This window comes from Thalia democratica, chromosome 3 (assembly GCF_965202585.1).
Source record: "Thalia democratica chromosome 3, ktThaDemo2.hap1.1, whole genome shotgun sequence".
In the NCBI taxonomy this organism is placed as follows: domain Eukaryota; kingdom Metazoa; phylum Chordata; class Thaliacea; order Salpida; family Salpidae; genus Thalia; species Thalia democratica.
Genome location: NC_139167.1, coordinates 97,836,301 through 97,853,657, shown reverse-complemented (window position 1 = coordinate 97,853,657; position 17,357 = coordinate 97,836,301). Strand labels below are relative to the sequence as shown.

Below are 17,357 nucleotides of genomic sequence, written 5' to 3'. Positions count from 1 at the left end.
TTATTAAAAGGAATATTGATAAATGAAACCATGAACGCTAATTTAAACGTAACTTTGAAATCAAAAATGTGTTTTAACTTTAGATAAAAATATTAACAGGTAAGTTTATTATATTGATAATAATTAAAAAAAATTACTGCGACTATTTTGTTAGCTAATTTGTATAAAGCTTTATGAAAAAAAAAGCTAATAATATTTGTTTTCAGTAAAAATATTTAAATTTCATTTAAAAGTTAATGAAGTCAAACATACTTACATAGCTTAATAAAGCTTTTAAAATTAGTCTGAATAGTACTGGACAAATTAAACTTTGTTCATATTTATATTAGTGTTCGTAGCGATTTGTTTTGTCGTTCAACAACAACAATATAATGGAGAGATGATAAATATTAACATCAGTTTTTCTATGATATGAACTAGTTTTATTATGAAGGAATTTTTTAAGTGATAAATTATATGTATAGATTTAAGTAAATTGATTTAAATATTGTAATTGGTTTCCTCGTTTTCTAATTTTCTTGCTTATTTATTGAAAACAAAGTTCATAATTAATAAAGTTTTTAAAATTAGTCTGAATAGTACTGGACGAGTTAAACTGTGTTCATATTTATATTATTGTTCGTAGCGGTTTTTTTCGTCTTTCAACAACAATAATATAATGGAGAGATAATAAATATTAACATTAGTTTTTCTAAGAAATGAACTAGTTATATTATGAAGGCATGTTTTAAGAGATAAAAAATATGTATTAAATAATAAATTGTTTTAAATATTGTAATTGGTTTGCTTGTGCTCTAATTTTCTTGCTTATTTATTAAAAACGAAGTTCATAATTAACAACTAAAGTTTTTAGAATGTCATTAATACAGTTTAGAATATTTTTAAGTGCAAAATCAACATTTTATTTATAGTTTACAATATTTAATTTGAAAAATCGCAATACCGTTTTATATAAATATTTTTTAAATTACAAGCCTTATTTTAAACAAAATAATACTTTTATAAAACTGTATTGTGTCTTTATAACTAGGCTTGTAACTTAAAAAAATGTTATGTTATTGTATCTGTTGATCTAATTAAATATACATATTTTTAATCTAATTTAGTTCACAGAACACTAGTTATCGCTATAATTTTCAAAAACTTCTAAATTCAGCATTTACAAGGTAAATTACTAACTACTGAAATTCAAAATAAGTCTATCATTAGTTAGATGTTAAACATATATTAAATGTAAGGTATTTATAAATACTTCTAACCTAGTCTGGACTTTATCAGCTTAAAATAGTTTATTGGCACTAATAAATATAAATAATGAGCTTAATTTGTAGTTAACGTTTACTTTAAACTATTCCTAAATGAACAACTATACAAAGTAAAAACTTAGTTTTATTGAAATATTAAAAAAGTAATAACATAAAAAAAGCATAATAAAAAAAGTAAACTAAACAAAATGTTAATATAAAAGAAAATGCTATAAATAAGTGCAAGTTCTGTAAAAAAGTAAAAAAATACTAAACTTTAATCTAAGTTGTATTTGATATAACTTGAATTATTCAAATCATTAACGTTTTTGATCTTCTTTACTGACCAGGTATCATTGAAAATGTCATAGATAAGTACTTTTGTTTTTAATGTGTATAATGCATTAGTAAACATTATAACTTTATGACCAACACAAACAGCTATAAACTCTAATGGTTCCATGGTTTCTATCATAGCTGCTTTGACACTAGTAAAATTACTTGAAAAACTTTCAAATACTTCATAACTCGTATTACCATATCCACCGGATAACGTATTACCATATCCACCAATAACAAACAATTTGTTACCCATGCTAACTGAAGCATGAAGATCTCTTTCTTCAATCATATCAGGAAAATAAGTCCATTTGTTTTCGTAATAATCATAAGCTTCAACTGATTTTTTATCTCGACCACCAGATATAACAATTTTGCCTTCAAAAACTGTACAAGCTGCATCACATCTTTTTTGTTTTGTATTAGCTAATTGAAACCATTTTTTACTTTTCAAATTGTAAACAAAATATATACCAGTTTCATAAATCACATTCAAGCTTTTTTTGAAAGAGCAAAAATAAAAATAATTGTCGTGCAACTTCATTTGCGTTTCATTTAACCAAGTTTTAGTTTTATTACACAATCTTTTAACAGACCTATTGAATGAACCATTTTTGAAATACCCACCAAAAGTAAATAGATCAGAATTAACAATAGCTGTTTTACATCTATTAATCTCCTCTGGCATGGAAGTTAAATTTTCACAATTTAGATCATGACCATCTAGTCTATAAACACTTTTTACAGCCTTAAGATTCTTTCTTCCTCCACAAACTAAAATACTGAAACCATCTTGGTTGCAATATCTATTTTCATACAAAATATTTGGTGGAAAATCAAAACTTTTTCCTCCTTGCATCGTTACTTCTGGTTTTGAACTTGATATTAACGACTTCAATTAACGCTATAGTATTTAGAAATATACAAAACAGTTTAAATAGATATTTGCACAACTAAAATCTCAGAAGTAACATACTATCAGTTTGCAATGATTAGATTATTAAAGTTTCAAAAAAAAATCGTTTGAATCATTTCATCAACAGTAGAAAACACTTTATTTAAGTATATTTTAAAAGAGACTAACATTAACAATCTTTGTTACTTTACATGTCTCATAATAATATTTAAAAGTTTTTCAATGTGTGATATGTACATAAAAAAATAAGTTACCTAAAAGTTTTTATTAATTTCATTTTTAATTTTCGGTTTAGTTTTCTTATTTTAGTAGTTTAAACTGTAATAAATTTTTAACTAGTTAAACTATAACTTTTAAAATATGGTTAATTTGTAAAATATTTAATTCTCAAAAGTTTAAATTTTTTGTAGCCTACATTTCATCGATCAAAATTTAAAAGGTAATTTAGTAACAAAAAGTCATTTAAAAGTCTCCCTGGTAAACAACAAAATAAAATTGTAGAACTACCTCGTAAGTAAAACCTAAAAATAAAACTTTAGCACAAAGTAACATAATTAAAAACAACAATGTTTTTACATAGATACTAACGTATTAATTTTAACTTCAATGTTCTTAAGGATTTTTTTTTTACTTATTTGATTAAATAGATCATAATATAATATTGATTTTTGTAACATGGGTTCGTAATAGTAATAATAAAAGTTAATTTGTTTATACTTCCTAACTCAAAAGTTAAAAGTTTTTATAATTTTTTTTTTCTGAATTTTAAGTTGTTAAGCTTAGTAATTAAATTCTGTTAAATAAGTAAAACTAAAGAAGTACGAATGTTTACAATTTTATTATTATTTTATTTATTAAATTATAAAACTAAGAAATTTTGTGAAACTAGCTTCACTATTAGTTTTAATACATATTTAACATTTTTTAAAATATTTAAACTTTAATTTCAACTATTTCTATTAATGTAATTTTTTGACCATCATATTGTTAGTACACAAATTTAGTACATACTATATTGTTTTTTTTTGACTTTAAAATTTTTATAGCTGTTTAAATTTTTAAATGCTTTTTCTACTTAATTAAACATAATAATATTTAAAAACATACTTAAAACAGATGGAACCATATTCTTAAGTTTAATACTACTTTATAGTATTACGTAATAAATTAATCATGTTGTTTATTGTATACAATTTCTAGATTTCTAAAATTGAAAATATAAATCAGTAGGACTGATATATTTTTTCATTAAAACTGAGCGTGAATATTCTTATCTAAGAATGAAAACAGAGGAGAAAACAGAAGATGAAATTTTACACTCTAAATACCAATGAAAAAAACAATCAGAATTATTGAATACAATTAAAATAAAATTGTAAACATTTGTGCTTCTTTAATTTTACTAATTCAACAACATTGGATTTTTTGTACACATCACATCATCAAAAACAGTTAACTGTAATTTAATGCAAACATTATTTTATAGTAAAACATTAAAATATGTAAACAGGAGGTGCATCTTTAATTAAACATTTAAATAACAGTATTTTACTGCTGATAAAATATTTATGTTAAAATGAATTAAAAATTTTGGAGTTTTAGTAAACGTTACAACTTATGTCTAGTCTATAAAGGTTATTTCGTTTTATTCATTCAAAACGTTTTTCTTGTAGAATTTAATTACATATTTATTTGACACACATATCTTAAAATATGCGTAGATCTCTTAAGTTAAATAAAGTCTTTTATGACAAGTATCTAGTATTCAAAAACTTCTTAAAAGCAAAAAGTTAAATTAAATAACTTAATAAAACCAATTTTAAAAGTCATACAAATAAGGACACCTATCAAAAATCAGAATTTTATTCACAAAAGTTAATTTAAAGACAATAATGAATTTTGAAAGTTTATTTGTAACGGTAAAAGCTACCCTACCTATAGTTTATATACTTTAGTTTCTAGTACATAGTTAGAGATTAGATATTGTTTCAATTTTTATTTTGTAGGTGGTGACTCATTCATCTACTATTTTAAAAATTTTAGTACTGAACAAAAAAGCAAACGCAATAATCATTAAAATAATTAAAAATAAAAACTTTAAAAACATTTCATTTATAATTGGTGTTATTAACTAAAAAATTCAAATTTAAAACTATTTATAAATAATTAGCCTGTTGATCAAATATTACTCTTAAGTCAGTAGTTGTACTTAAGCAAGTATTTTAGTATCTAGGAAAAAAGTTAGAATATTTTTTACTTGTTTAAATTTATGATTTTTGATACAGTTAAAATAGTAAATCATAACCTACAAGTTTTTGTTTAATATGAAAACTTATGCATCATTTAAAATACAAACTTAAAGAAAAAGAAGTTTTAAACCAACTTAAAGTTATTTCAGAATGTTTGTTTTTAATTTCAATAGTGAAATATATAAATGTGGCTGCATTATTTCTTTAGTAATTTAGTAATTTTAGTTGAATTAGTGGTCAAAAAAAATCTTAAAACATGTTGAATACATTCTTTTACGTATAGTAGTAGATACGTTTTCCTTAGTATTAATAATGCATGATGTTTTGAAGGTTTAATACTTAAAAAAACATTCTTTAAAAAAAGCTAAACTTGAAAGATTAAAAAAACATAAAATATGCTATCAAAGTATAAAAATTATTATAAAAAGATTTTCTGATCAACAAACAATAATATCATTAACTAATTGTTGTTTTAATTATACGTGTGTTTATTAATTTTGTATTTTAGGCGTAATAATTACAACCTCTTTTATTTTGTCAATTTATAAGTTTCGTACGTTTTAAATAATTTACTAATTATTTACTTTATTTTAAATAATCAGTTGAAGCATATGACTAAAACATTAAAAAAAGTTTTTTAGTAAAAATACGTTAAGATTTTTCATACAATTTATACGCATATCTCATCTTTGACAGAGTTTAGGAGTTGTTCAAGTAGTTGTTTCTTTTAATAATAAATAATTTAAACTTAAAATCTAATATCAATGGTAAAACTTATCTTAAAAATAAAAAAATGTATTTTTATTTTTCTTAAAGTACTCTTGTGTCACCTTTTTTTTTTAGATAGCATTGCAAATTAACAACAATTTTTTTTATATTTGTGGTTTATAGTTATCTGTTACACAACACATATTAATCTTTGAAATTTCTTTGAAACTAAATGGAGTCGTTTTTGTCAAGTTCAAACTCAAAACCAACAGTGCAGCAAAGAAAAAATTTTGATTTTCCACCCAAAATTTTGTATGAAAATACATATTGCAACCAAGAAGATTTCACTGTTTTAGTTTGTGGAGGAAGGACTGAAAACTACAAGGTTGTTAAAACTGTTTATAAACTAGATGGACGTGAATTAAAATGTAATAATTTTACGTCGATGCCAAATGAACTGTATGATTGTCAAACAGCTGTCATCAATTCAGAACTATTTGTTTTTGATGGATATTTGCAAAATGATGGCTTTAATAAATTAATTAGGAAATTTTGTAATAAAACTCAAACTTGGCTACATGTAACAGAATTACAATTTTATTATAAATGTTTTTGTACTTGTTCCTTCAAAAATAACTTATATTTGGCTTATAAAGATAAGTTGTTTATTGTTTACAATTTGAAAAAAGACAAATGGACCAAACTAGCTGATACAAAACAAATAAGATATCATGCAGCTTGTTCAGTTTTTGAAGGTAAAATTGTTGTTACCGGAGGCAATGATGGTAGATCAAAATCAGTTGAAGCATATGACTATTTGGAAAATAAATGGACTTATTTACCTAATATGATTGAAAAAAGATATTGCCATGATTCAGTTAGCATGGGTAACAAGTTGTTTGTTATCGGTGGTTATAGAAATACAAGTTGTGAAGTATTTGACAGTTTATCAAGAAAGTTTTCTTATATTAATTTTGCTACAATAAACACTATAAAACCATCCATGAGTAAAGCTATTTGTATTGGTAGTAAAGTTTTAGTGTTTTTTAAGGTATATGAGACATCGGAAATAAAAGTATTTATTTATGATGTTATTCATGACAGCTGTTTAGAAAAGAAAGTTGAAATTGTGAACAGTTTAATTCGGTCAAGTTATATTAAGTTTAATTCCGACTATCATCGAGTAAATAGCTTCTCTGTTTGATATTTGTTTCAATTTTTTATAGTTTATTTCAGACAATATTATATTTTTGAAATTTGGTTATACTAATATAGTTTATTTTTGTTTTTTCTTATTTCAATAAATAAGTTCGCTATTTTTACGTATCTTTATTTAATCAAAAATATTGTAAATTAATTTTAAGATTATACTAAATTTATAAATTTAACACACAAAGTGCATTTAAATAACCTCTTAAAAAGTGTATATCCTTTTGTACTAACACTTATTTAAGAAAGTTCCTTATGAGTATTTTAACAAGCCTAGTTACGTAATAATTAGATGAGTTAATAAAATTAAGCTTAACCAAAAGTATAGAAATAGATAAAATCAAATTTGTAATAATGAAAGTTTCGAAATAACGCTTATAATTCATTATTAAACTCTGCTGTCGGAACGTTTTTTTGTACTATATTATCACTTAAAACTCAACATATAAAAAATTTTGACTATTAAAAATTTTGTAAAACTTAAAACTTTTATCTTATCTCTGATACTATATTAAAAGTAAAATGAACTGTTAAACATTTTAAAGTATTGATATAGATTTTTTAAACTTAATATGGTGTAGTTGTACAAAGTAATATGAGACATGCTAGTTAAAGCAAAACAAATAACAACAATTTGGTTAATATATTGATCTTTCCATTTCCATTAACTTAATATTTATTCAGCTTTGGATTTCTTTTTCAATGAGCATAGATTCGAAACTATAAAACTTTTTCACCTTTTAAGGACATTGAAGACCATTCTTTTCTTGTTTTAGAAAAGAAATATTAATTCTTATTATTAAAGAATATCAACTAAAAAATAATAATTAAATGATTAGTAGTTGTTAACATATACAGTTACTTTTTTCTAACTATGTAGGTATAAATCGTTTTTAAAAAAAGTCATATTTTTCGGTATTGTAATCTCAGTTGTGCATATAGTGAAAATAAATTTTTACGTCAAATTCCAAATCACAAGTCCATATTTTCTATTTATTTTATTTGTATTGTTTGATATCAATACAATATTTCGAAATGAAACTGTTAATCTTTTTTAATAACTTTTTAGAATTGAATTTGAATGTATAGCATAAAAGTTTAAAAACTAGTAATAATGTACATTTCATGTTTAACACTGATTGATGATACATTATAGTTTTTCATTTGTGATCAATACACAGTATATTTAGTATTTTTTTGATTAGTATCTATATAAAACTCAAAAAGGTATGAAATCTTATGATAACCAATAAAAAAAATTTAAATGAAATTTTTGCATTACATTTAAGTTACATTACATTTGATGTTAAATAAAAGCATTTGAATAAGTTGTAACATAAGTGTATATATATACTTGTCTTATTAAAGTAAACATATTAATTCTTTATGATTCAAAGAGTAATTTATATAAGTTCAATTAAACATAATTCTTTATTTCACTTTAATTTGCATTGATTTTGAATGAAAGATTTTTTAAATTTAAAAAAATAAAAAATAATCTTAAGACTAAAATTTAGCAAAAAGTTTTAAAAACTCTCACAATAAATTACGTTTTGAATACTTATGGAATGTTTGTTTCAATTTAAAGTTTGTGTTATTAAAATCAATTAAAAATTTTTTCAATTGAATATTTTTGATAAATAGTTAAGAGCTAACTTAACAATTTAGTATTTTTAAATTTAATTTAATATATTTTAAGATATTTTACTAAAGACAATCTAAATAAAATAACAATTATAAATTTAACACTATTTATAAAGTAAAACTTACTAGTATTTGTAACTTTAACTGTTCTGTATTTTGATTATAAAGGTAATAAAATTTGAAATCAAATTATGTACTAGACAAATTACAGCTAGATTTTTAATTTTTGTCACATAGATAAATTAAAGTTCTTTTACTTATGTTCAACACAGATCATGGACCTACTTTTTAGTGCTTTAAAATTTTAAGAATAGTATTAAAAAATACTAAAACAATAAAGGTCTTTAGATGTCGCTTTTGCACTAAGAGACATTTGCACAGTTTTACTTTTACATATAATCATTCATAACTATGACTAAACTCTGACTATTACTTTACTATAACTAAAGCATTAATCCTATCCAATACTCTGACCCTAATCCAAAACCTAACCCGAAATCCTTATACATTACTATAACTTGTAAATAATGACGCTTCATGCAAAAATTTCTGCATGAATTTTGACGCTAATGCAAAAATGACACAAAATGAAGATTTCGAAGCTTTAGCGTAAATATTTGACAAATTGTTCAACATAAATTGTGAATTCAAGGGTCAAAAGAAAATAACAACTCAAAATGCTTAGTACTTATAATTATACAATTCTAAGCAATTTTAGTTGTTAAGTTGTGGTCATAGACTTAGTAAATAAAAGCGTAACAAATATTGATGTTCTTAAAGATAGTATCGAATGCTTTATGTTAAACTTTTTACTTTTTTTTGGTAAATTATTGTTAAAATCATAAAATAAACGACTACATTTTTTATCTTCATTTTTTTCGACAGCTCATTAAATAATTTATTTTCTACATTAAATGTTAAGCATGACTCTAAAAATTCTGTTTATAATTAGTGACCTTATGTTTTTCAAAAAGTTACTTTACTCTCAATATATTTAATCATGTTAGTATACTACTTTTCAGATTTATTTTTTCAATAAAACATCATCGTTAGTGGTTTAGTATAAAAAATGTCTACTATTAAGCAAGTTCATAAGAACTCTAGCTAATAGCTATAACCAATGTTTAAACTACAGACATTTCAAAAATAAGAGCATAAATGGTATCAAAAGTTTAAGATTTTCTAAATTACTAATTATAATTATAAAGAAAGTTTTAGCAAAACGTGTTTTTCTGTTCACATAACATAATTACTTGGTGAACAATGAGAGAAAGCAAAATCATTACTTTTCAATCGTTATTTAATTTTTTTTAGGACAGACAACCAGTATAGGATCAAAAAAATATTGCTATTAAAAACCAAATTACGCTTATTGCTTATTTATTGTTATCATTTAATTATTTTTTAACTACCAGATTCATTAATGATTCTAGTTTAAAATTCCAGTCACAAGTGTAAGTATGTTTATAAGAGCTTTCAAATTTGGCCAAGTCTCATCTTTGTTATATTATATTTCATAATTTAGAGTCTATATAAAAAACGATATTGTAGAGCAATAATTATTGAAAAGTGATTTCTGATAAAAAAACGAAATTATCTAACCGCAATATTTAATAGTAAATTTGCTATTGTAATGGAATATTGTACATAATTTAAAAATAGCAAAGATTTTTTTCTGATTAACAAACGTAATTATCTAATAACAATGTTGTTTAACTTTTGTATTGCTAGAAAATAAAATATCAGTTTAATAAATAAAACAAAGAATAGAAATATTAATTATTTATATTATTTTATTTTGATTTTAAATTACTACGAATTTTTAACTTCAGGTTAGAAAATATTCTTTTTAAATGTTAATTATACTATTATTCGGTCAAATATTACAGTCAAATGGTTTCGTTTTCGGTAACTTCAAAACATATCGAACAATGCAAGAAAGAAAAAAATCAAACTTTCCACCATAAGATTTGTATGAAAATAGATATTGCATTCAAGATGGTTTCAGTATTTTAGTTTGTGGAGGTGTCGATAAAGAATACGGTGAAGTGAATATTATTCTCAAACTTAATGGTTCTACGCTTGAGTGTAAAATGTTCACTTTAATGAAATATGCAAGTACTGGTTGCAAAACTGCTGTTATTAAATCAGATTTGTTTGTTTATGGCGGTTATTCGGAAATTAAAGGATATAATATGTGTATTAGAAAATTTTGTAATTGATCTAAAACCTGGTCGTATAAAAAACAATCTAATGATCGTTGTTTTTGATTCTTTTCTTTTAAGAAAAGTTTATACGTTTTCAATCGAACCAGTACATGTTTTGTCTACATTTTGAAAAATGACAAATAGATCCAAATAGCTAATACGATGCAGCCCAGGTCTTATGCAGCTTGTACAGTTTTTGAAGGCAAAATTGTTGTTACTGGAGGATGTAACATAAGATCAGTAGAATCTTATGATTATTATGAAAACAAATGGACTTACTTACCTGATATGATCGAATGTAGAACTAACCATGCTTCAGTTAGCATGGGTAACAAATTGTTTGTCATTGGTGGATATAATAATCTAAGAAGTGAAGTATTTGACAGTTTTTCAAGGAAGTTTACTAATGTTAGATGTCCAATTATAAATAAAATATATAATTTTAAATTCAACGCTGTTTGTGTTGGATATAAAGTTATAGTTATTACTGAGAGTTGTATTTTATCGCAAACAAAAATATTTATTTATGATGCTGCTAGTGAACGCTGGTCAAATAAGAAGATCTACCTGGTGAATAAGTTGTTCAAGTCAAGTTACATTAAGTACGACTCAGATTAAAATTGAATAAAGAACTTTTCTGACAGTAGAATTGATATTTCTTATTTACTTTTTCCTTTTTTTGGTCTTACTACGTTTTTTAGCAAGATTATTGTAAAGTTTAAAGTAGTGTTCGTTCGTTTTGACTTACTGCATTAAATACTAAGTTTTCAACTCTGTTCATTTGTTTATCTAGAAATATTAAAAACACAAATGTTAATAGTAGATTATTTTAATCAAATAAAACTCTGATCCAAAAATAAAAGTTTAATTAAGTTACGTAATACTAAGCTTAAAGCAAAAATAAAAAGATTTAAAGCTAAGCTTGATTAACTACAATTTAAACTTAAAAAGTTCTGTCGTAAGTTTATACTTTTTCTGAAATTTTTAAATAATTTATTTAAATAAGGTAATATAATTTTTTGTTTCTTACTTTCATCGCAAAATGTTTGAGGCATTAAAATTCTAGAAAAATTAAACTAATTACAGTAATTTTACAATATTCAATTATTTAATAAAAATGATCGTACACGTATGATAGAATTGAGCAAATTCTTGTTTTAAAAATATTTTCTAAAAATAAAAAACAAGACCTAACAGAATAAATACTTTTATTTAAATCTACCCTCAATAAGAAAAAAACAAATAGTTATTACAACAAAAGTCTTCACAAAACATATCTTAAATATTTTAAATAACATTTAACGACTTGTATAATATTTTTAATTCGAGAAAAAAGTCGTATTTCTTGTAGTGATGAATATTGATGGCAATATATCATAAAACTATATTTTGTGTGAAAAAAAAACTAATTTTTATTAGTACAAGTTGTTTTAAACATGTGTTAGTTATTTTTTACAAAGTTTTTTACTATTATCAAGTGAAATATTATTTTTATATGTATTGATTTTATTAAAATTTGTGTTCGTTGTTTTGTTTTAAAAAACGCAGTTGTTAGTATTATTTTGTGATAAAAACTTCACCAGATTTAAACCGAATACACGTTTGAACGTTAAAGTATATTTAATTAATTGAAAATTGTTAAGTTTTTTTTACTTATATTAGGTGTTTTAAATGTTGTAACATCATAACTGCAACAAAACTAATATTAATACAAATGTAACTAAATATTGATTTTTTTCTGAAAATAGCTCGTAATCGTGAATCGCTTTCAAAATTTCAAGGAGTTTGAATAAAAGTAAACAGCAAAGAATACTTTACCATTCATTCTATATTTTTTCAAATAAATTAGAATACTTTAATGAAAGTTACTTTGATATATCTATATCATAATACAAATTGTTTTTTATTTTATTAAGTTTTTCCATTTAAAATAATAACTCTTGAATAATCATATTTTTAAGCATGTAGATATTTTTTTTTCTTAGATTTATTTTTTTTTTTTAACTTTAAATATTTATTTTATAAACGAGTCATTTTAAGTTAGCATTTAAATTACTAGATTTTTTATTTATTACATTTATAACAAACTTTTCCAAACTTTTTTGAAATAGCCATTAGCATTAAAAAAAAAAGAGTAAAAAAATTAACTTTATGAAGAGTACTTCGAATTACTAGTCAATTTATTAATGTACTATAAAAATGAAGACAAAAGCAAGCGAAAATGTTTTAATTTTTTAAAATTAAAAAATATTGTAAACCGTTTGTGACTTAACTCTCAATAGTTTGAAATCAGGTAAAATTTGTCACATTAATTTTTTATGAAAAAATATAAACAAACTTATCAATAAAGTCTTGTGTTTCGATATTTTTTGGAAAATATTAATGTCATTAAACATTTACAACAATTGTTTATTCGTATCTAGTATTCAAAAATTTCTTTAAAACAAAAAGTTAAACTAAATTACATAATAAAACCAATTTTAAAGGTCATACAAATAAGGAAAGCTATTTAAAATCAGGATTTTATTACCAGTAGTTAATCTTAAGACAATAAAGAATTTTGAAAGTTTATTTGTAACGCTAAAAGCTACCCTACCTATAGTTTATATGTTTTAGTTTCTAGTACATAGTTAGAGAATAAATATTATTTAAAACTTTATTTTGTAGGTAGTGACTTATTCATCTAATATCTTAGATTTTTAAACTTTAATGATGAACAAAAAAGCAAACGTAATTGTCATTAAATAAATAAAATAAAATTTTAAAAAGCATTTGATTTATAATTGGTGTTATTAACTATAAATTTAAATTTAAAACTATTTATTAATAATTAGTCTGTTGATCAAATATTACTCTTAAGTCAGTAGTTGTACTTAAGCAAGTATTTCTGTATACAGGAAAAAAGTTAGAATTTTTTTACTTGTTTAAATATATGATTTTTGATACAGTTAAAATAGTAAACTATAATCTACAAATTTTTGTTAAATATGAAAACTTGTGCATCATTAAAAAAAAAACTTAAAAAATAAAAAGTTTTGAACCAAACCAACTCTAAAATTATTAAAAAATTAATAATTTCAATAGTGAAATATATAAATTTGGCTTAATTATTTCTTTAGTAATTTAGTAATTTTAGCTGAATTAGTAATCAAAAAAAATTCTTAAAAGTTTTAAATATATTCTTCGTACGTAAAGTTTTAGATACGTTTTCTTTTGTATTAATATTGTATAAAGTTTTTAAGGTTTAATACTAAACTAACAAGGCTTTAAAAAAAAAGCTAAATTTGAAAAATTAAAACAACATAAAATATGCAACCAAAATATAAAAATTCTTATAAAAAATTTCTTTTGATCAACAAACTATCGTATAGTTAACTAATTGTTATTTTAATTATACGTCTGTTTATTAATTTTATATTTATTGTGTGATAGTTGTAACATTTTTTATTTTGTCAAATTGTAGATTTCGTACACTTTAAATAATTTACTAGGAAACTAATAAAACGATTACAAAAAGTTTTTTGACAAAATACGATAAGTTTTTTTCTAATTTTATACCCATATCCCATCTTTGACAGAGTTTAGACGTTGTTTAAGTAGTTGTTTCTTTTAACAATGAAATAGTTTAAACTTAAAATCTAATATCAATGGTAAAACTTATTTTAAAAATATAAAAGTAATTTTATTCTTCTTAAAGTACTCTTGTGTAACCTATTTTTTAAATATAGCATTGCAAATTGTCAACATTTTTTCTAATATATGTGGTTTATAGTTGTTTGTTACACAACAAATATTAATCTTTGAGATTTCTCTGAAAATAAATGGAGTCGTTTTTGTCAAGTTCAAACTCAAGATCAACAGTGCAGCAAAGAAAAAGTTTTGATTTCCCACCTAAATTTTTGTATGAAAACAGATATTGCAACCAAGATGGTTTCAGTATTTTAGTTAGTGGAGGAAGAAATGAAAATAAAAAAATTGTAAAAAGTGTTTATAAACTAGATGGACGTAAATTGAATTGTAAAAATTTTACGTCCATGCCAAATGAACTGTATGATTGTCAAACAGCTGTTATTAATTCAGAACTATTTGTTTTTGGTGGATATTTGCAAAATATTTGCTTTGATGGATCAGTTAGAAAATTTTGTAATAAAACTCAAACTTGGTTACATGTAACAGAATTACAATTTTATTCTAGATGTTTTAGTACTTGTTCCTTCAAAAATAACTTATATTTAGTTTATGGAAATATTAAGTTTATTGTTTACAATTTGAAAAATGACAAATGGACCCAACTAGCTAATACAAAGCAAAAAAGGTTCGATTCAGCTTGTACAGTTTTTGAAGGCAAAATTGTTGTTTCTGGAGGCGATGATGGTAGATCAAAATCAGTTGAAGCATATGACTATTATGGAAATAAGTGGATTTATTTAGCTGATATAATTGAAGAAAGATATGATCATGCTTCAGTTAGCATGGGTAACAAATTGTTTGTTATCGGTGGATGGAAAACTACAAGCTGTGAAGTTTTTGAGAGTTTTTCAAGAAAATTTTCTTATATTAATTTTGCTACAACAAAAAATATGATACCATCCGTGAGTAAAGCTGTTTGTATCGGTAATAGAATTTTAGTATTTTTTTAAGGTATATGCGACATCGGAAATAAAAGTATTTATTTATGATGTTATTCAAAACAACTGGTCAGAAAAGAAAGTTGAAATTGTGAACAATTTAGTTTGGTCAAGTTATATTAAGTCTAATTTCGACTATCATTGAGTAAATAGCTTCTCTGTTTGGTATTATTTTAATTTATTTTAGTTTATTACAGACAAAATTTTATTTATGAAATATTGTTTTAGTGATATAGTTGCTTTTTTTTTATTTATTTCAATAAATAAGTTCGCTATTTTATTACGTATTTTGTTTATTAACATGATTTTAATATAATTTTAAGATAAGACTACTTTAATAAATCAAATGTTATAACACACAAAATGCTTTATATAATCTGATTAAAACTATATATCCTATATTACCTTACACTTATTTAACAAAAATTCTTTTTAGTATTTTAACTAGATTAGTCCCGCAATATTTAGTTGAGTAAATTAGTTTAAGGTTAGCCCAAAGTAGAACATTAGATAGTATAAAATTTATAATGATGAAAAGTATCGAAACAACGTTTATAATTCATTTTAAACTCTGTTGTCGGAAGGATTTTTTTGGTTAAATATCACTTTAAACTAATTATATATAATTTTTCCTTTCAAAAGTTTGTAAAACTTTAACCTTTTCGAATCTTATCTCTGATTCAATTCCAAAAGTTAATTGAATTGTCAAACATTCATTAGTATTGATATAGATTTTTTTAAACTTATGTGGTGTAGTTGTACAAAGTTATAAAAAAACATGCTAGTTACAGCAAAACTAATAACAACAAATGTTAATATATTGATCTTACCATTTCCAGATACTTAATATTTATTCAGCTTTGGTTTTCTTTTTCAATGAGCATCGATTCCAAACTATAAAACTTTTACACCTTTTAAGGACATCGAAGTTATTATCGATACTTTGACCGGGTACACGATGGTAAAGGCACGCTAAAATTGCGTTTATCATTTCCTTTGTGGTCAACAACTCCTTTAAACATTTGAAACGTGGCCTCCTAATGTCGATGATGCTATGATCTACGAAACAGGTGTACTTATGTACGACATTCGCATCTAATAATTTACACAACTTCAAACATTTTGATATTTATTGCCAAAACAATATTTTAAAGCATAAAAATATTTTAATAATAAATCTTAATGGTTTTTTAGTTTTTTTTTGATGTTCTATTTTTTGAATTGAAAGATTGTTATAAAAAGAAAAAAGAACTCTAAAAATAAGTTAAGTTGTATCATTAGTTGAAACCTTTAAATGTTATTTATTTTTAAATCATATATTTTATAACCGCGTATTGGTTGAATTCAAATTTGAGTACAAACATCGTTTTTGGCATTGCCGGGAAATGTAGGATGAGCATACTTGCCAATACATTTGTTCGCATTCACTATTGTAGTTACATTCAGTATATGCTTAGTAATTTGAATAATACCTTGGATCGTGTTCATATTTATTTGCGAGGCAATGCTGTTTGGAGAAATCTTTTGATTTGTTACTGTTATATTACAATTTATAAAGAAATATACAATTTTAAAATAAAGTTAAACGTTTAAAACTTAAAAAAGATTATTAATAAACAGAAAATTTAAATAAAAATGCTTTAAAATATTTTAATTTATTTCATCTCTTGTAATTTCTTAATATTTTGAATTTCTTCACATCACAGCCAAATATAAAAACTATAACATTTTTTTTTAGTTTTAACCAATGTACAAAAACTTTTCAAAACTATATATTCTATTATTACAAAAAAAAAGACCATTCATAAAGCTTTTAATGTTATAGCCCTTGTCTCATTAATAAATCATGGTATTTTTGTTGTGGTATAAAATCTACTTTATGGAACTTGAAATAAAATATCGACATTATTCAGGTCATCGATTGTAGGTATTAAATGTTTCGTTGCCGTACAAGCAGTAATTGTTTGGTATGTAACAAAAATAAATAACAATTAAGCTTGTAACTCAGACGATTTAAAAAACAACTACTGTATGGATACTGAAGCTTATATTTATATTTTAATTTAATCTTAAAGCTAAAGCATGTAAGAATTGCGAAGCACATTTTTTTATTAAGTTTAGTTTGTTAAAAGTTACAATTAAAAAAAATCTTTATAACTGCCGGTGTTATGAATGTTATTCTAAAATACTTATAGATTCGTTTTTAGAGTAGA

General features: G+C 23.1%; 1 protein-coding gene across 1 annotated transcript; it reads left to right on the top strand.

The window, feature by feature from the left end:
* Positions 1-5,688: 5,688 nt before the first annotated feature.
* Positions 5,689-16,120, top strand: LOC145832675 (kelch-like protein 25). Its single transcript, XM_082939976.1, has 5 exons — positions 5,689-5,872; positions 6,146-6,390; positions 10,661-10,854; positions 14,832-15,039; positions 16,064-16,120. The coding sequence occupies exons 1-5, from the start codon at positions 5,689-5,691 to the stop codon at positions 16,118-16,120; spliced, it is 888 nt and encodes a 295-aa protein (XP_082796102.1).
* Positions 16,121-17,357: the final 1,237 nt, after the last annotated feature.

Coding starts and splice junctions, on each gene's coding strand:
- LOC145832675 (XM_082939976.1), top strand. CDS start 5,689: ATGGAGTCGTTTTTGTCAAGTTCAAACTCAAAACCAACAGTGCAGCAA. Junction 10,855..14,831: donor GTTAGCATGGGTAACAAATT/GTTTGTCATTGG, acceptor AAAGCAAAAAAG/GTTCGATTCAGCTTGTACAG. Junction 15,040..16,063: donor GGAAAACTACAAGCTGTGAA/GTTTTTGAGAGT, acceptor ACACCTTTTAAG/GACATCGAAGTTATTATCGA.